At 32.2% G+C, this 20,697-nt stretch overlaps 1 protein-coding gene across 5 annotated transcripts in view; it reads right to left on the reverse strand.

Moving 5' to 3' along the window:
• Positions 1-4,683: 4,683 nt before the first annotated feature.
• Positions 4,684-20,697, reverse strand: part of Remo (Remoulade) — a 104,142-nt gene continuing 88,128 nt past the window's right edge. For all 5 annotated transcript variants that reach the window (XM_076516264.1, XM_076516267.1, XM_076516266.1 and 2 more), the window contains 5 exons: positions 18,613-18,716; positions 13,860-13,996; positions 12,908-13,093; positions 10,612-10,794; positions 4,684-6,838 (listed from right to left, as the gene is read on the reverse strand). In XM_076516264.1, coding sequence (XP_076372379.1) covers positions 5,077-6,838; positions 10,612-10,794; positions 12,908-13,093; positions 13,860-13,996; positions 18,613-18,716 — 2,372 coding nt within the window. In that variant the 3' untranslated portion in view covers positions 4,684-5,076. The remainder of the gene's footprint in view (positions 6,839-10,611; positions 10,795-12,907; positions 13,094-13,859; positions 13,997-18,612; positions 18,717-20,697) is intronic.

Genomic DNA, 20,697 nt, shown 5'->3' on the forward strand with positions numbered 1-20,697 from the left:
TTACATAGAAGCTCCGCAAACAAATATGCAATTTTCACCCTTTGAGTTACTGTGCAAAAGAACAGTACGAGGGCTGATGCAGATAGTGAAAGAGCTTTGGACGGGACAAAAAGAGTCAAAAGTGAATAACATATATCAGAATTTTCCAGACCTCAAGAACCGACTGGAGGAGATGTATCAACTCGCTTCAGAGAGCTTGTATGCATCTCAAAGTAGCCATAAGCACTTCCATTAAGTGCATAAGAAGGCCAAGAATTACGTTTCGATGTCAGACAGGAGATATTGGTTCTGCTACTTACAAACAACAACAAAATCACCCTGCAGTAAAAAAATACTTTCTGAAGTGCAACAAGTGGTCAACAGAATGGACGATAAGGCGAAGGTAGGAGGGAAGACAAAGATTTACCATCCCAGCCAGTGTGTTTAATAGTTGCCCCAAGAGGAAAGAAGACATAACAGATGCAACTATTAAGGCACAGATGAACATTTCAGGTGTTGTTGTCACAGTTACAGACCCAGAAGATGTTTGTCACAGAAGACGAATACCTACTAGAGTTAAGACCACTGGATGGAGATGAGACATAGAAGTAGGTCAACATAAGTAAAGAACTGACTGGTAAGCAGAAGAAAGACCTACAAAAGCTACTGTGCTAGTACCCAAATGTCTTCAGACACCTTATGCAATACAAGATCGATATTGTTACCAAGAATCTTCTCAAAATGACGCCCTACGTGATAAGAGACCCAATCATGCAAGAAATCGAGATAGCATTAGAAGCTGAAAATACTGAGCTTTTGAAGTTGGGCTATTGTTCATCAGTCATAATCCTGAAGAGGGACAGCTCAAACCACATCTGCATAGACTTCTAGAAGAAGAACTAAAAGCTATCATGTCGAATGTAGGTGAGGCCAAATTCTTTTCCAAGATCAACATCAATAAAGGTTATTGGTAGATACCTATGGAAACAGTATCTAAAGAGGAGACACCCTTGTGACACCAGATGGATATTACCAGTTTAAGAGGATACTATTTGGGCTAGGAAACTCAGCATAAACATTCATCGCATGATGGAGAAATGTTGAACAAAACCAGCAACAATGAGCATTATGTAGACAACATTCTGACTCACACAGCAAGATGGGAACCACCTACAGAAACTTAGCTGCCCACGAGAGCAAGGGCAGCAGCTTTATTCATTAGACCATCTAAATGCTACATCATTTATTCTGTGGTGAACTTTACTGAACACAAGATGGCGAACCAACAGATGTCTATGAAAGAGAAGAAGCTGACCTGCACACGAGATGTTACAACTCTAACAATGAAACAATATATCTGGTCTTTCCAGGGTTTAGAGAGATACTATATATATATAGGAAGTATTACAAAGTATGCTGAAATTGCCGCACCAATGACAGACCTGATTAATAACGGCCTACCCAACAACATAGAATGGAAAACTACAGCAAGAGGCATTTCAGAAATTAGAGAACATGCTAGGAAGTTTGCCAAGTCTTATAATGCGAGACTTTAACAAACCATTTATAATTCAGACCGATGCCTCAGGAATTGTAATTGGAGCAGTACTTCTACAAGAAATAAAAAAACTTTTGAGCAGTAAGAAGAACTTCTCTGTAATATGTACCATTCTGAACTAGTTATATAGAAAAAAAAGATGAAAAGAGAATTAATTCATCATCCAGACACACATACACCATGAGTCCCTTGCATACACCCAGCAGCACAAACCTAGCAGTGTGAGGATCATGAGGTGAGCGTTGTATTTCCAGAACTATCAGTTCTGTATTGAACCCATAAGAGGAACTGCAAATGTTAGTGCAAACTGTACTACTTGTTAGATTTGACTGTTTCATTTAAATTTGAGTTGCTTTAGATAGAGATAAAAGGAAATTTTAAATTTAGTATTTTTAGAAGCAATAAATTATCGTTTTTACGTAATTGTGTACAAATCATAAGTTATGTCATTCCCTAGTCAGTGATTGTTATATTGATGCATCATGCTACTAGAACTAATTTTTCTCATTATTTCATTGAACATTGTTACATAATAATGTCTCTAACTTTGTAGAAAGTTCTTGGCCTCAGCTGGGCAATATATATAGACACACGCACGTTGAATTAAATTAGTACAAGTTAAAAAAAAAAAGATATAAACTGGGTGATCGTGTGTCTAGCCATGAAGTGTTTATTATAATAACTGGATAAAGAAAAATAATTTTTGTCAGTTGGGTTCTAAAATAATGTACAAAACTGTGCGAACTTTTGACAAAAGAGTTATTTAAAGCTCTGGACAAAACTTTGATAATCAAGAATATAATGTAAGTAAACTTATCATTGACTGTATTGGCATAACAAGCAGAGAAGAACAATTAATTTTGTCATTTATGTTCTAAAGTGGCCAAACCAGCCTGTGAAAATTTTGATGAGAAGAGACAATACTTAAACTTCTGAATACTACCGTGGTGATTAACTGTGTAAAGAACATTTGTATAAACATTTTACTTGTTTCAATACATATTATTTTAAAACAAGCGGCTGGTGTGCTGTACGTTTATTGTCAAAATGTATCCCCAACAAGTCAAAAACACCAACTTTAAAGAATGTGGCCTATAAATAAAAATCAGACAGCATGAAATAATATGTGAACTCCAAAGGTATTGAATGAATAATCAACAAGCAACGTCAGTAGTTTCAGATTTAAACGTGTACAGCTCCTTTTCTGAAAATGCTGGCTTTAAATTTTCTAAACTTTTAAAATCTCAATATTCCCCCATAAATTATGAACCTGTGTAAATTCCATGTAAAAACTAAAATATATATATATGCTACTTATATTTAAATATTCAACAGCTTCAACCATAGGTGCCATATGATAATGGTATATATAAAATAAGAGCCACACAATAATAGTATGTATAAAACAGGTGCCATATAATAATGGTAAACATAAACAGTCTTAAGCAAAATTCAAGCATTCGTTAAAGAGCTTGATAAATGGAAGTTACATATTACATATACTTCCGGCCCGGCATGGCCAAGCGTGTTAAGGCGTGCGACTCGTGATCTGAGCATCCCCGTCGCGCCAAAGATGCTCGCCCTTTCAGCCGTGGGGGCGTTATAAAGCACGGTCAATCCCACTATTCGTTGGTAAAAGAGTAGCCCAAGAGTTGGCGGTGGGTGGTGATGACTAGCTGCCTTCCCTCTAGTCTTACACTGCTAAATTAGGGGCAGCTAGCACAGATAGCCCTCGAGTAGCTTTGCGCAAAATTCAAAAAACAAACATATACTTCATGTTTTGGCTATTCTGATGTGCATTTTTATGTTTCCTACACAACTACAGAATAAAGTATGTTATTTCCCATGAAAGATTTACAAAAGAAATAGTGCAACATGGTAATTTAAAGTTTGACATTTTCTTACATAATTTATTTATTTTATCAAAATTCAATTACATTTTATGGGTTGATAACTACGTCTAATCACTAATTTTTAGAGGTTAAAAAAGTAATATTGATCTGGAATATTTTGTTTTAATAAACTTTATTTTTAATTTAATGTTACAATACTGCTTTTTTATTTCAATTAGTAAATACAGCAAGTTAAAATGTGGCTTATGGTGGCCTGTTATTAACGTGGGGGTGTTGTTGAACTGATGAGTCTGAAGTTTAAGATGTGGTGCCACTCATCAAGTTTCACACTTTCAGCTGTGGATAGTTTATTACAATAACATACAAACTCAGTTAAAATAAAACCCTATACAAAGCCCTATGCTGGTTCGTTTCTTCCTATTCAGCCAGTAGTAGAAAATTAGGGACGGCTACACTTAAATCTTAGTGTAGGTCTTCGACTTTGTAATTAACTCGTGTGTGCATAAGTAACTATTAATTTGGAAAATTCAAATCTTTTTCAGCATTACCCAAATACTGTGTTCTTTTTAAATGGACCAAAGGCATCTCACACAAGAAATGCTCAGCTGTTGTTTTCAAGTATTTGATTATTAAGGCATTTATATCATTGATTAGTATATAGGAGAGAAGAGATTTAATAATCTGTACACTACTGTAATAACCACTTTTACAATATTAAATAGTAGTGGATTGAAAAATATACATAGTTTCAGCAAGTTAATTTTTTTTCTTTTCCTTGCAATAAATATTTTTTGTGCTTGACAATTTTCAGTGGGTGTATATCATACTTTCCCGACAAAATGTTCTAGATATTACGCGTTTAGTGGTTAAATAGCAATTTTGAAAGAAATAAAACTTTCTGCTCTAAGTTAACTCCTTACTCTACATATTTTAATGTTTAGAACTATATTGTTAATTTTCAAAGAAAAAGTTTCATTCCTCTCTTAAAATTATTCAAATGTTTCTTGAAAGGACTGAAGCTTATAAATGTTTACCTTTTACACTAAAGTAACTGTGTCTTACATGATTTTATATCAGTAATCTTCATCAGTTTAATAAACACTTCTATTTTGATTTAATTATACTCGTTTGAAACATGATACATAAAAATTATTGAGATGTAAATATCCAAATAAATTCCCTCAATATTACGTAAAATTAATAAATAATAATCATTTAAATATTTTGTTAACAGTGTCCTTGCCAGACAGTAAGCATTAAGACCTATTAAATGAAAACATGATTGACCAACAGTTTTTCAAAAACAGTTGACTTTTATATATTTTTTTTATACAGAAATTTCAATAATTTGTTTTAAACATTTCATTGTAAACCATTCTATAAAGTGCTATATCTTACCTTTACATTTCAAGACAAACGAGGTAGGAACAAAAGTGTTTCAATATTAACATAACACAAGCTTTTTGTAGTATCGTTTAAAGTTAAATACAGTAAGAAAACACACCAAAAAACAAGTGAATGAATGACTTAAACACTAAAAGCATGATATATATATATACAAAGAGTTGTAAAACTATACAACGACCACAACTCATTCAATGGAGTCACACCATGAAACTGATGTCACCATTTTTTCTAAAATATATTTATATAAAAAAACAACAAAATAAAAAAACATAAACTGAACTACAAAAAAGTCTCTGCTTTCTTTCCTCCTCTTGAGCCTTCACTACCTTCATCTGCTCCTGAAGATGACACTAGGTCATCCAGCACCTGACGTGCCATCTGTTCATAAGCACTTTGTGAGCGAGTAAACTGATGACTTCCTTGTAAATGATCCAACTGCCGAGACCTTTCAGACGTACGGCTACCTGCTCGGTGACGCTGCCTGCTCATGTTTCCCATAGGATAGGACTGCTCATGAAGACACTGATTGCAATGAATTGAACAACATTCTTTACAAGTCTGATTTTTTGCTCTTTCTCTTCTGTATCGATCATCCCAGCTACGTTGACGTCGATTTCTTCTTTGTCTGCTTCTCTCTCTAGATCTTGGTTTATGACCTACAGTTTGTGGATAACTACTTTCAGTTAGCTCAGAGCAGCAGCTATGGGTAAACACAGATGGAGCCACCCTGCTACTATCTGAACAGTCTACACAAGAATTATTTTTATGACCAATATATCTAGGTTTTCTTGAGTTAGTTGGTGGTCCAGACAACCATGGAGGAATTCCCATGGGTGAAGGAGCTGGTGCATAATGTTGTATATCAGGGTAATTTGTACAACTCGTGTCCTGAGAAGTGTCGCTACAAAGTGAACAGTTGTGCACCTTATTTTCATCCAATAGAAATCCAGGCAATTTTTTTGGACTACTGCCCCTTTTATCGGAAGGAACTTTCAAATCTGCACCTTCGCCTTCCGTTCGCTGTCCCAAACACATGTTCTCTTGTGCAACTGAAGACTTTGACAGGTCTGGTAAAATCTTGCAAGCTATAGGAATGCCAGACACAATACTGCTTCCATCCAACATACTTGTTTGTTCTGAATCACTCTTTTGGTTGTAAAAAGGGTCATTTGTTTTTCCACTATCACTATTTCTTGTGGCTGCTTCTTTTTGCAAGTTGTTCTTTTTCAGCAATCGCAACTGTTGTTGACGACGATTCTTTTCAAAAAATTTCTTTGCTACTACACTTTGTCTTGGATCATAGAACATTTCAGCCCCACTGAAGGAGTGGTCAGTGGCACTGGGGTAAGATGAAAGTAAGTTAATTGATGGTGGCTTGCTGTGATCTGGTCCTTGTTTAATAACTGGATTGTTTGACTTGCTAGTGTGTGAAGAATGAAGGCTATTGGTTGACTGCAAAACTGGTTCACTAGAAACTGCATCAGGACCATTGACTGGAGGTACTACTTCTGACAGAGCTGCTGTTTCATCACTGTCTGGTTCCTTTAGCTTTAACCACTTAAAAATGCACATACGTACATCTTGTCTAGAATAACAGAAGAACACAAGAACAAATATTCCAAGAAAGATACTAAAGAGGCAGTACAACAAACCAAAAATTAAGTCATCAGCTGGAAGACGTCCAGCTGTAGATCTACCAACTGTAACAGCACCTGAAGCCCAGGCACAAACAAACAAAATAAGCATCACTGAATGAGCTCGAAGCTGTGTGTGACATGAAAATTCATTATCTTCAGTGCTCTCCAGAGTGGATGCTTTTTCAGTTTTTAGTGAATCTTGCTCTTGGGAATCAATGTTGTTATGAGTGAGATCTGTATCCACATTGCTGGCTATAGGAATGTTATCCAAAAGAGGGCCAGAGGAGTCCACAGAACTCTGCAGTACACATCGAATAAGCAAAAGAAACACGCAGAGAAAGAATAGTAAAACTGAGGTCGGGCCATAGAATGCTGCGATACTTGGACTGAAGGCCAGAAAACAACTAAAAAGAAAATTAAGACATGTTTTTATAATTCATATGCTATAAACCTTATAACTGAAATTTTAATTTTATATTTAATGCATAAACTGTCTCATAAATGTAATAATTATGGAAGGAAATGTATAACAACAAAACATTCTCTTGCAAAAATACCAATCATGAATAACATTTTAAAAGAAAAAAATAATTATAAAAGTATGAACTTATTTTGATAATTAGAAAAATCTTATTACAGTGGGCATAGCAAATGTGTCAGTATTTATATATATAACCAAAACTCCCGTGTCATTTATTTAGTGAAACCATAAACAAAAAATCCATAAAATATTTCATATTTTGAATATTCAAGATTTAGACAATTATAAAAATACCTATAGTATGTGCAACAAAGAAATGTTTATTGCAGAAAAAAAGTTTTAAATAAAAACACTCTCCTCATAACAATAACACAATTTTCACTTGGATGGTATGTTATAGTTTTATTATACCTTCATTGGTGTGATTTTTAAATGTAGTACTGAGAAACTGGAGTTCTTAAAAAAATTTTTTTGCCAATAAAAATTATTACTTTCACTGTATAAAAACATTACAGTTTATATCAGTAAAATTTATGAAAATCTTCAGCTCTATACATAGAATCATTTTGATTTAGTGAATTGTTTAAGAAGAACACAATCTGTACACTTTTTCTCTGCAGTATTTCCCAGCAGTACAATATTTTTCAGTGGTGTTCATATGAAAGCATATTTTTGCCAATACTTAAAATCTAGTTTTCTTAAATGACTATTTTAAAGACAGATCATACCTTTTTCTGCATATCACAAGGTCTTACGTTTAAAATTTAAATAAACAACTTTACTATCAAATAAGCGCAAATGTTTGTTTGTTTGTTTTACTTATAGCAAAGCCACATCGGGCTATCTGCTGAGCCCACTGAGGGGAATCAAACCCCTGAATTTTGCGTTGTAAATCTGTAGACATACCGCTGTACTAGCAGGTGCAAACGAAATGAAGATTACACTATGTAACACAAATTTTGTTCCTGGATAGTATGTGTTATATCTTAATTGCTTATGTTGTAAAAGTACAGAAAAATGGCCATTAATCACCTTCAAACTTTGCTTTTGTTACCTGGATAACGAAATTTAGAAATTATCCTACTTTCTATGAGAAAACAGGCAAATTTGCACATTTTCATTTACAAAAGGTCTGAATAAAACAACATATGAATCAAGATTTACATGTATTTATAATAAAGATATACAAAAATGAACAAAAATGTTTAGAAGTGAGTAGTTTTTTGAGATTTGCGACTGTAATGCAAATCACTTTCATGTATCAGCCCACAAATATAGTATTCCATTATTTTTTCATTATACGTTCCTTGATAGCAGCGTTCATAGTCCAGTATATCTTGGTGGAAGCTCTTGCCTTGCTCCTCTGAATAAGCTTCCATGTTCTCCTTGAATTTATCAAGATGAGCATCAAGGATATGGACTTTCAGGGACATCCTGCAGCCCATTTTGCCATAGTTCTTCACCAGATCCTCAACCATTTCTACATAATTTTCTGCCTTGTAATTTCCAAAGTAGCCCTGAACAAAGCTGCCCAAGCTTTTTTTTCCTCAGACAGCTTAGGGAAGAAATCTTGAAGGTACTTGAAGTCTGCAGACTCCTTTTCAAGAGCTGTGACAAATTAGTGATGTCGAGAAACCCACTTGTTGAGAAATTTATATGCAAAAACGGCTCGTTTGGGTTGAGAAAATATTTTACGTAGAAGAGCGAACGTAGAAGGGAAACGTGATAAAGCCGCTTCTACTTGCAGCTTCTTGATGCCATCTCTGATAAAATCAGATAGGTTTGTGTTCACTTAGGCAGCTAGAACTAAAGTGGTGAGCCCCTGTATATATATTACTAAAGTTCTGAAAGGTTCTTGAAAATTCTTGTAAGTTTTACAACATTCTAGAAAGTTCTTAAAAATTCTTGTAAGTTCGAGAAAATTATCTATCAGCTACTCAGCACTGAATCTACGTGGAATGTTCTGGAAAATGGGTAAATTTGAAAATTTCATTACTCAGGTCGTGAAAGCAAAGTTTGAAGAGAGAGACAGATCTTTTCCATTTAATTTAGGCATAAGCAATTGAGAAATAACACTTCCTGCCCAAGAACATGAAAAAGTAAAAATGTTTTTACATAGTGTTATAATGTAAGTTACAATCCCAAAGATTTATATTATCTAGCTTTTAATTAACTCCATTATTTTAAAATAAACCTTTAAAAAATACTGATATTTCAGTTTTGTTGTAACTTGATGCACCAGGATTAACAATTCTTAATTTTTGGTTTCCATATTTTGAATATAACTAGACTTAAACTTTACATCTGATGTCAATACACAAACTAAGCTTATTGCACTGTTTAGCCATCTTCATTTCAAATTTCTTAAAATAAATTCTTAGAAAGAGGAGATAAATTACTCCAGCCCCTAATAGAAGCTATGCCCATCTTCTGTATTTAAGACTTGAGATTTACGAGATGCATACTTGTTTGACATACGTGTTCATAACCAATAGAAAAAGCTAATTTTAAACTACAATCTTCCAATGGTTATTTCGAAATCGACACACAGTGTTCATTATCAAGTACATCCAATCACTTTTAGCATTGTTTCTCACTAAAAGATATATTAGTTATACATATACAGTTAAACTGTATTTAGGTTTCACTTTTATATTTTAGTTAATTATGCATTATTTATGTTCTGAAATGCATATTTGAAAGGTTTAATAATTTTTTTAACATAACCTTAACTATGCCTCAGTTTGGTAAGCTTGAAGTAGAAAGCAAGTACAAGCATGTCTTGGTGAAAGTATCTCTGCTGATGGTTTCATAATATTGTCTACAGGCACCCACTGACATGATTCAAGGTAAATGACAAACGTTAAAGGATAGGAAAAGAAAATTAAACATTCAAAATAATATATATGTGTTAAAGTAAAGATGTACAGTTATGAATATACTAAAAAAATCCTTTAAGATTATCTGACATAAAATTAAAAAATAAGAACGTTTGTTTTTATGTTTTAATTTTAAAACTTTTATTGTATTATATGTTGGCAAAAATAACTACAATTAGTAATATGGCAGAGAAAATGTAAGATACAAACATTTATTTTAGAATTTTTAATATTCATTTAGGAAGTTCTAGAGATTACGCAAGTAAAATATGAAAGCTCTAAGATAAAAAAATAGCATTTTTATACTTGGCACAAAAATCACCTTGCACTCAAACTATTCAGAGCCTTTAGTGCTAATAAGTACAATAAATAAACTACAATTTTTAGTACAAATATTTAATTACAATAATATCATTCTTTGTGTACAAAATGCTTGTTACCTTTCATAAAGTCTTACTAGTTTACAAGAACAATATGATTTCATACAGAGACATCCAAGTTTCTATTTTTACCAATATGTATATATATTGATATACAAAACAGGAATTAAATTACTTTAATCATTAAAACAGACTGAACTGTTATCTAAGCAAACTGGTTACGTATGGAAAAAGTTAATTTTTATTACTTTTGAAAGTATTACAACTACTATAAGTTAAATAGGTTTTATATAATTTCCTTTTAATACGAGTAGATAACTCAGCATCATACTGGGTGGATTGCTTTATATAAGATACACTTTTTTTTAGCATTTTTTTCTTCTTATGTGTTGGTCGATATCTGTTTGGAAACATTTACAATAGTTTTAGTTACTTACTAGGAATGTCCTCCATAGTTTTCCAGATGTACAGCTGCTGAGATTCCACATACAATTGTAGCTACACCCCATCCAACCAGGTAAAATCTAAGCATAGGTTTTGGAGGGAGTGGATGATCTGGCAGCGGTTCATCGGGTGGGGGCTGAGGTGGCTCACTCTTTGTTAATTTCTTATAAAGGTTGCTGGGCAAAATACAAGAAACTTATCATTACTGTTAAATCATAACCATAAAACTCTTTTACAACTTCATAAGCCCCATTTCTGAAAATACTATTTAGAATTTTCTAAAGATAATTAGGTATTTCTTTTGTATGTGTTTACATCTAATGTTTGCAATAAAGTAAAAGAAAAAATACATTTAAAACATGTATGATAACTATTATTACTTTATTACTTCTGGTGTTCTCATAAAAGTACCAAAATAATACATATTATTCTAGCATCAGTAAAACTAACACTTTTAGTTCAAGGAAGAGCGATCCTTAAATAGCTAAAGATTTTATGATTCTAACTTTCACTTTCTACTGCACAGAAAATATGTAGGGCATAAAAGTAGATATATCACAATATAATAATAATGAGAAACTATAACTCACAAGACATCCTTCTGTCTTCAGAGCTGAATTTATAATTCATCTACTTTCAAAAACACCTGGGTTTATAGCACCAGTTTTTTATGATGTAATTTGTTTTAACTTTGTAATATATTTATCAGTTTAATCAAATAATAATAACAAGCAAATATTATGATACAAAAATACATAAATGTTAATATATAACTGCACATTCAATGGGCTTGATTTATTGAGTTATATTTACACAACAATACCCTTACATACCTAATTCTAATTACTAACACTACTGTTTGAAATGAGTTAAGTTCAGTATATGATATTGAGCAGGCAACATAATCCAAATATTTTACAAATTTGGAGATAACTAAAAGTGATATAAGTAAAAATAAACCAGTTCAGCAATTTGGAAATTGGTCTCAAACTGAAAACGTCAGATTTCTTTTGGTAATGTGTGATCTAGAGTGCCATTAGTGGCTCTCAGTATGTCTAACCAATATTTCAGTCTGCATTCTCTGTAACAGTCACAACAGATACAGTGGTGATTGCATCCATTATCCTGGTCTTTAGTTCCGTGATTTTGTGACAGGTATGCAATACATAATGTTCGTAACATAGCCCCACCCTGGTGTCTGTAATTATGCTGTGCCACTGACTTGGTCTCTCCAAATCATATGGCGAACTAAACCTTTTCTTGTACAGTTACGGACCTCGTAACCACAAATCTAAATTACCCTTTTTTTTTGTCTTTTCTGGAATATCTTTAACTTGTAACATGAAACTACACTGTTTATCCTAAGTAGCTTTAAACAGTATACATCTACCTAAGTGGTTTTTTTATTAAATCTCTATATGTTTTCTCTCATTTTCTCTACTATAACCCCAACTGTAGCAAAATTGTCAGTGTACAAGGAAATAAAAAGTTGAACAATTTGAGATAAATGAATAATTCATTTTTATCTCTTCACTGACTGCAGTAATGGCCAAAAATAAAATTCCAAGTTACAGTTCCAGCCACTAAGACTAACTTTTAACCTTATGATTTTTTTTTACCATCTTTTGTTGTTGTACTCACTGAAGTACTTTTTGCAGAGTGGAAAAAAAAATCACAGGGGAAAACACTTAACTGTTTTTCACAGAACTAAGCAAATACGTGATTGTGAGGTACTTGTTATATAGGGTTAATATAATTCTAGACATTTTACTTTACTGAACTTGTGTTATGTTAAGCTGCTAAGTTTATAATTCTTATATTTTGGAATAATGGACCAGTGCAAAGACCATCAGATACTCAACCATCATGATATACCCAGTGGTTTGCATATTATTGGTAAATGATTCTACTACCACTAAGATAATGGTCCTAAACACTCATCCAACCTATGCAGAAATTGCATAGTTCAGAAAGAAGCTGATGGAATCATTCAAATAATGCAATGAACAAAGGATTATCCATTTCACTCTTAGTACAAACTTCATTCCCACAGAAAAGGTAACAACTAGCTTGGATGAATCTGTAATGGCTCTTGTTGCATAGTTAGAAAGCCAGAATAATTGTGAGAGTTAGGGAAAACTGTTTACTTTTTGCATATTATTAGTCTTTGTTCTAATAATACATAACCAGCACATAAGAAGTGATGAATATGCCATGTTTTGTTGACTTATCAATATATAGTAAAATAGATTTTAAAAGTACAAACAAAACACATTTAGTTTCTCCTACCTGACAGATATGACCATCCACAGTAACACACACAAGGTTAAATAATGCAGTAAGAGACCAATTGCTTGACACACCAGGGGAATATCTACCTGCTTCACTCCAAGGGCAAACAAACAACACAAAAGAACAAGTGCTAGCCAGGTGTTTAGAAGTGAATGTTTGTTCTTCTTTGGCATACAAATCTTGCTGGAAATATTTGAAAAATACAAGATTTAAGGAAAAATCCAAGGTAAAGTATTTAATAGGCCTAAATTTAATAAGGACTTGTAATAATGATTTCAGTTTAACTATTAATCTCAAATTCAGCTAAGACTAACTTTGGTTTATCCCAACAAGATAACTAATTAAACCTGGTTTTTTAATGACAAAAGTGTACACTTAGTGCCTTCTTCACAACTCACAGTTGAAAACTGTGTTTACTGAAATGTTAAACTGAAAAAAAAAATCATTCTTGCTTTTATGTTTCTTGACAGTTGAAGAAGTTTTTGCTTGATAATTGCTACAACTAGTGTTTATTACGCATGTAGTCTACTAAGTATAAAATGTGAAAGAAACAGTTAAAAAAGTCAAATAATCCACATTGTTAATATTTGATGGTAGAACCTTATAATATAGTAATTTTTTGTTTTTACTAGGAATAATTTCCACCACTTTTTTTAATAAACATAATGTCTGCAGAATTAAAAACTGACTTTTCAATATGTCAGTCTTAAGCATTTTCTGTTCCACACATTCAGAGAAAATTAACAGTGAGCTAACAATAAGTCTATCAAAACTGTAAATTCAAACTTTTAATATAAACACATCAACAACATTTTTAATGAAATAAAATAGGAAAAGTGGAAATTTACTGACAATTGTTAGCAGTTAATAACTTTATTATAAACAGTATGCCCTACAACACTGGAATAAACAAAGAATACAAAATACTTATTATTAAAAGGAACTATACCTGAAACAGCTAATGTACACAGCTATAGATACAATGAGGCAAGAGACAGTGATTAAGGAACCCAAGTAGATGGTTGGGTGACTAAGTCTGTACTGCACATGTTGTTGACTGTATTCCAGAAATAGAGCATCCAGGTCCTGTAACACAAACAAAGAATCCCACTCCGAGTATAAAAAACAACAGCAGCAGCAGCATATTTCAAGGGTGCTTCAGAAATAAAAAAGCCTTAAAATAAAGACGAACAGTAACTGAAACCACACAATAAATAATTAAATATAACTCACAAATCACAGACTTAACTATGATGTGAGGTGTCAAACCAGTATCACTAAATTTATCCACCTCTTCTGATAAACACCAAATATTTATAAAAGTGGCATAACGAATTATACAGATTTTTCAACCAATAATTGTGTAGTAATCAAAGTATGCACCCTCTGGAAGCTGAAATTTAATACTCTTTATAATATCAGCTAAATATAGCTAAATGATATAAATTTAAAGTTTTTAATTCCTTCTCAAACATAAGTCAGTTTATTTTACTTGACAACTACTAAAAGATACTCTGATATGGTCAGAAAAGGACTATATTCCATCATATTTGTACTGAGATTAGCTTTATCTAGTTTTCATTATTTTAGCCTTAATCCACATCTGATATTATAAAAAAACAGAGAGTAAAAAGTTTTAAAATATTTAAAGAATAATAGACACTTATTTTATAACTGGAAAACAAAACTTTAGTTGGAATAATATTTTGCTAAACTTAAAACTATTACTTACAAAATGCGTTTGTTACTTATATTTTTAAACAACTATCACCATATAAATTGATTTGTTGTAGGTGATTAATTTCAAAGTAACTTTCACATTTTTATGATAAAAAAAAGTACTGCTTGTATTTTATTTCATGAAACTTATAAGATAAAAATAACTTTTCTTTTAAGCTGAACGTAAAACATTTGAGTTTTGTTAAGGAATGTTTTTTTGTATGTGTGATACCACAATGTTCTGCTGTTCTCAATTGAACTTACAAAGTGAACAGAAATGGCCTAAAAGGAAAATTAAACCTGATTTAAGGTTTTCTTCCTCTTTAAAATGTGAAGGATGAAGTTTCCTTGGTAAAACAATCTTATGTTATTGATCAACAAACTTGTCCTTGATGTGAAGGAAATTATGTTAGCTTAACCACAAGAACATCAAGTGCTTGTATTAATAAATACATCTAAAACTTTATAATGAGGAATCCACTTTTAAGTAAAGAAGAGTTTTGAGACTGCTTGACTGGGTAACAAAAAAAACTTTATTATAATTAAATATATGATGTTTTGATGGTACATGATGATGAAAAATCTTGTTGAAATGTTATATAATTATAATAGTTTTTCATTACCTAGTCAAGCCATCTCAAAACTTAAAATTACATCTAGAAGATCACTGAAATAAGATCCAATATGCATGTGCTTAGATTGTAACATTCCTTTTCATAATAGGCAAGTTAAAGCCAAATGGCAGTTTTAATCATAAACAATCATGTATAATAAACTCCCTTACCCCAGGTATTCTTTATTGCACATGACACAAAATTTTAGTGTCTTACATTCAAAGTTTTTTAAATTCTACTTTTTGTTTATGTTATACCAATTAGTATAATATAAAAACTTTAGCCGATAATCCATATTTTTACAACATACAAGTTTTAAGTTCTTAATTCTGCAAGGCAATATTTAAAGAAATCCTGAATTTTCCCTAATGTGACAGGAAACATAGCTGCCTTAGTCATCTTCTCTTATCTATTTTATCCACCACCCCTTCAAAAAATACAACATTAAACAAAACCTTTCAGACAAAGTTTTGAGTCTTCAATTTTGTTTGGTTACAGAACTACTGAATACAAAGGTGCACCCCTCTTGCCAAACCCACCTGTTACATCCTCTCTTTCAGGATTTGTTAAGTTCTCTCTTATGTTTAATTATAACATATAAACAATAGAAAGTCAAGGTTTTCACCTATCAAACAACGTATTGCTGTGTTCTAGTACAACATCAGTTCCCACAGAAATTACAAGCTAGCTTGGATGAACTTCTGATGGCTCTTGCACAATTAGAAAGCTACAAAAATTGTCTGTTTTTTGCATGTTACCACTATGTGTTCTTTGGTACATTATTTAAGTAGATAAAAATTACTTAGTACATTACTACCATTAGTATAAAAAAATAGGCTTAAGTGTCATCAACACCAAGAGAAGAATATTTGGATAAGTACTTTTTATTTCTTGTTTTTCACACTTACTTTTTATTAATTATTATAAAAGTAATTAAATGTAAAAATATGGGATCTTTCCTAGTTAATTAAGATTATAATATGTAAATTAAATAATAATCTAATACAAATGTTTTATGAGGCACACATGTAAGCAGCTTGTAGTCAGTCATGATTAACATAATGTATAACATGAGCTAACATATGCCCTGAATGATTTGAAACTTATAATGATGTGGACAGTAGTTAGCTAGTTAGACATGGTTCAAGGTGCAATAAAACAATAAAATTTAATTATAAATAAATGTACACTGTTCCTAGCTTAAAGCTACTTAAAATAAACAAATGTAGTTTCATGTTACAATTTGAAATCTGTGATGACGAGAAAACCCACTTGTAGAGAAAATTATATATGTAAAAACGGCTGGTATGGGAAGAGAAAGCTCTATGTAGAGAAGCAAGCAACGTTTAGACCTTCTTCGGTCATCATCAGGTTCACAAAGAAAGAAAGAGGTAACTGACCAATAGCTAACTACATATTTGAAGGCAGTTGTGTAATTAAGTGTAGGAATGTAGAAGGCGTTCTTACATGTTTGATTATATTTATTAATATTGGTATAAAAGTGTTCCTTTGTATTGGTTTATTTTGGGCTTGAGTTGTTGTATAAGTAAGACTTCTTTAATTTTGCATTTGTTTATGTTTGTTTCTTTATATAGTATTTGGGTGTTTTGTATGGTTCTGTTGTGTTTATTTGATTTGCAGTGTTCGAAAACATTTGAAGGTGAATTTTTGTGTTCTTTGAATCTAGTTTTCATTTTTCTACTTGTTTCTCCAATATAGAAGTTGTGGCAGTTATCACATTGTATTTTATAAATAATGTTGGTGTGGTGTTTGTCAGTGTAATTTTTACATAGTATAGATCTCAGTTTTGTGCCTGGTTTTTGAATAAATTTGGTTTTAACTGGAATGTCATATTTTGATACAAGTTTTTCCAAATGTTGGTTATTTTTCAGCTGATGTCAGGAATATATGGTATGCAGCCGTATATGGTTTTGTGATTTTTTAAATCTTGGAGTATATTTACTTTTGTTAGTTGATTTTGCTTTTTGTCTAGGTGTGTGCATATAATGTTTTCTATGGTTTGTGGAGGAAACTTGTTGATGTTGATGAAGTATTGTTTTATTTTGTCTAATTTGTCGTTAATTTTATCTTGTGAGCATAGTTTTATGGCTGTGTTTATTTGGTTTCTTAGTATGTTGAGTTTTTGTTTTGTTTCATGTGCTGAGTCCAAGGAATGTATAATCCAGTAAGGGTGATTTTTCAGTAGATTCTTGTTATAAATTGTGTATCAGTTCTTGTAATTTTGAGGTTAAGAAATGATATTTGATTGCTTTCTTCTTGTTCATATGTAAAGTTAATATTGGGATGTATAGAGTTAATGTGATTGAAAAATTAAGTGTGTGTTCTATAGATGTGAATCACACAATCATGTCGGCTACGTATCTGTACCAGTATAGTGGTGGATGTAATGCTGTGTTAATTGCTTGTGTTTCAACTTGTGACATAAAAATATTGGCTAGAACTGGTGATACTGGATTGCCCATGCTTAGACCATTTGTTTGTATATAGTTGAGGTTGTTGAACATAAAGTTTGTCTTCATTGTGGTGAATTCTATGAAGGTTGCTAATTGGTTGCTGGAAATGTCTATTGATGGGTTAGGGTTTCAGATATAGAGTTATAAGGCTATCTTGCAGCCTTCAGTTGTTGGGACTTCTGTAAAGAGGGATGTGACATCAAAACTGGCCATTAAGGCTTTCTGATTAAGTTGATTAAGGTTAAATTTGAAATTAAAAGAGTCTTTGAATGAGCTAGCTGATGTTACATATTTGGAGAATGCCCGTGCTATGTATTTATCAAGATTGTAATTATACGATTCAATGTGGACATTATTGGTTGCAGTGGACAACCTGGTTTATGAGGTTTGAAGATGCTGTATATTTGTGGTGTACATACTTCAGTCTTGCATAGGTAGAAATGAAGTATTCTGAAATTGTGTTGGATATTTTCATTTTTAGTAGTATTTTGTTTTGTTGTGTTTCGTGTGTCTTTGTTGGATTTGTCTGTATTGGTTTAAATTTGTCTGTGTCTGATAGGATGTTCTTCATTTTTTGGATGTATTCATTGTGTTCATTATGACTATAGGGTTTCCTTCATCTGCTTTTAGAACTTTATTGTTTATGTCTTGTTTTAGGTTTTTAATGGAATTAATGTCTCTTTTTGTAAGGTTTTTTAGTTTTCTGGTTTGTGCTAATCTATTGTATTGAATGTTTGGAGTAAAATAGCTATAAAGACTTTAAACAAGTCTTTATATGTGACCAAAGAGGTCACATGGTCTATCAAACTGATGAAGTCCATGCCGAGTGTGTTAAAGAAACCTATTCTGAATATGAATTAGCGATCACTGAAAGCAGTATAAATTGGTTTCTTACTTGCAGGAGTCCAAAAGTTCCTAATCGATGACAAGAAAATGTCACCTGATTTTCATGAATGTTCTGGATTGTACAACCTTCATGTGACCAATCTCCATGGCCTCCTGTAAGTAAGATACAGATTTCATGAATATTGTTTTAAAAACAAGATACAACCTACTTTTTTCACAAATTATTAGTAAAATATAATTGTTGCTGAAAATTTTCATGATCTCTTTTGTGCTTTACATATTAATGAAAGTAAATATCTGAAATAGCATAAAAGAAAGTTAACTGAATCAAAAACATCATTGCAATAAAAATCTTTTATCTTTATATTATGTCGAAATTTTTGTGTCCAGTTACTATTTATTAATTTTGCTTATTATATTACATATGACATTCTTTCTACGTTTATTAATCATTCAATACAATTGGTCATCTAGTGGCCCAGCAGTGATTAGGAAGGATTATGATATAAGAAATCAGGTTCTGATATGCTCAGTAGACATTGCACAGATAATCTACTGTGTAGCTTTGTGATTAACAACAAACAGATGATCATTCAGTAATCTTTAATGCTACATATTCCAAGTCTTTATTATTGTTTTAACTTGCACATTCCTAAATATTTATTAAATTTCAATCTCCATATTATATTAAATTCACCACTTCTGAATCATTATATTATTTTATATTCAATACTCTCTCAACCTGCATCCCATACAACAATATTCATAATTTTTGGTGTTTCTGTATTCTATTAATTTTTTTTAATTTATAGGCTGTTACGCTTATGATTATACAGTTCTACTTGAATGTTAACTGTGAGCAGTTTATTGTGTGGTTTAAGATCTACAAAATAGACATTACAGACCAAGCTATGATGCCCTTTTCAAGGTAAGGACCTAATTCCAAAACTGAATACTAGTAGTGGATTTAAGGTGGTGTGGGCCCAGAGATTAATAATTTTTTATGGCCCTACGTCCCATGTAGTTTTACACAGAATAAAATTATCAATGGGCCCCCATTAAGACCATGAGCCCTGGTGCTGAGCCCCCTCTAGTCCCTACCTAAATATTCCACTGCTGAATACAAAACTCCAAATGTGGCCTAACCTGTGACTCATTCAATGAACATACAATTCCTTTAGGCTTTTATTCAGTATTTCTGCAGTTATAACCAAAAATCCTATTTGTCTAACTACTAGCAATACACACTGCTTGGATAGTTTAAAAATACCAAACAACTATTACACCAAGATCTCTTTCATTTATGACACTGTTAAGGTTAATCCTACTCAAATTATACTTATAATTCAAACTATAATAATTCACTTACATTATCTTGCACTATAATTATAATCCAGTTGCCATTTGTTTGCACAACTCACTAAATGATCTAAATCCTTTTAAAAATCAGCAGCATCCTCTTCATAGCTAGCAACACACCCAAGACTTTCATATCATTTGCAAATGCAAGTAATTTATTAACTATTCCTTCATCCCCATCATTGATGTGTATTAAAATGAGCAAAGGTCCTAAGACTGAGCCCTGAGGAATCTGACTTATGACATTAATCCAGTTTGACTGAACTCCATTTGTAACAACCCTCTGCTTTTTTCCATCCAGCCACTCTTCTATCCAATTTGCTAACTTATCCTACACACCCACATGCCTTTTTTGGTGGCACCTTGTCAGATGCTTTCTGAAAATCCAGATACACCAAATCAACACCTTTACCTTCATCTACATATGTAGTAACCTTTTCAAAAAATGTCAAAAGATTTGTGAGGCCTGACTTTCCCTTAGTGAAACCATGATGACTGACCAATTAAATTCTAAATTTTATTAAATAACTTTGCAACTCATCTTTTATTAGACTTTTTAAAATTTTTCACACTACTGTTTGTTTTTTTGTTTTGAAATTAAGTACAAAGCTGCACAATGGGCTATCTGTGCTTTGCCCAACACGGGTATCAAAACACAGTTTCAAGCAGTGCTAGTCCACAGACATGCTGCTATGCCACTGAGGGGCTTCACACAACTGATGTAAGACTAACAGGTCTATAATAACTGGGCAAAATTTTATATTAGTTAACTTCT

The sequence above is a fragment of the Tachypleus tridentatus genome, chromosome 7, assembly GCF_004210375.1.
Source record: "Tachypleus tridentatus isolate NWPU-2018 chromosome 7, ASM421037v1, whole genome shotgun sequence".
NCBI lineage: Eukaryota > Metazoa > Arthropoda > Merostomata > Xiphosura > Limulidae > Tachypleus > Tachypleus tridentatus.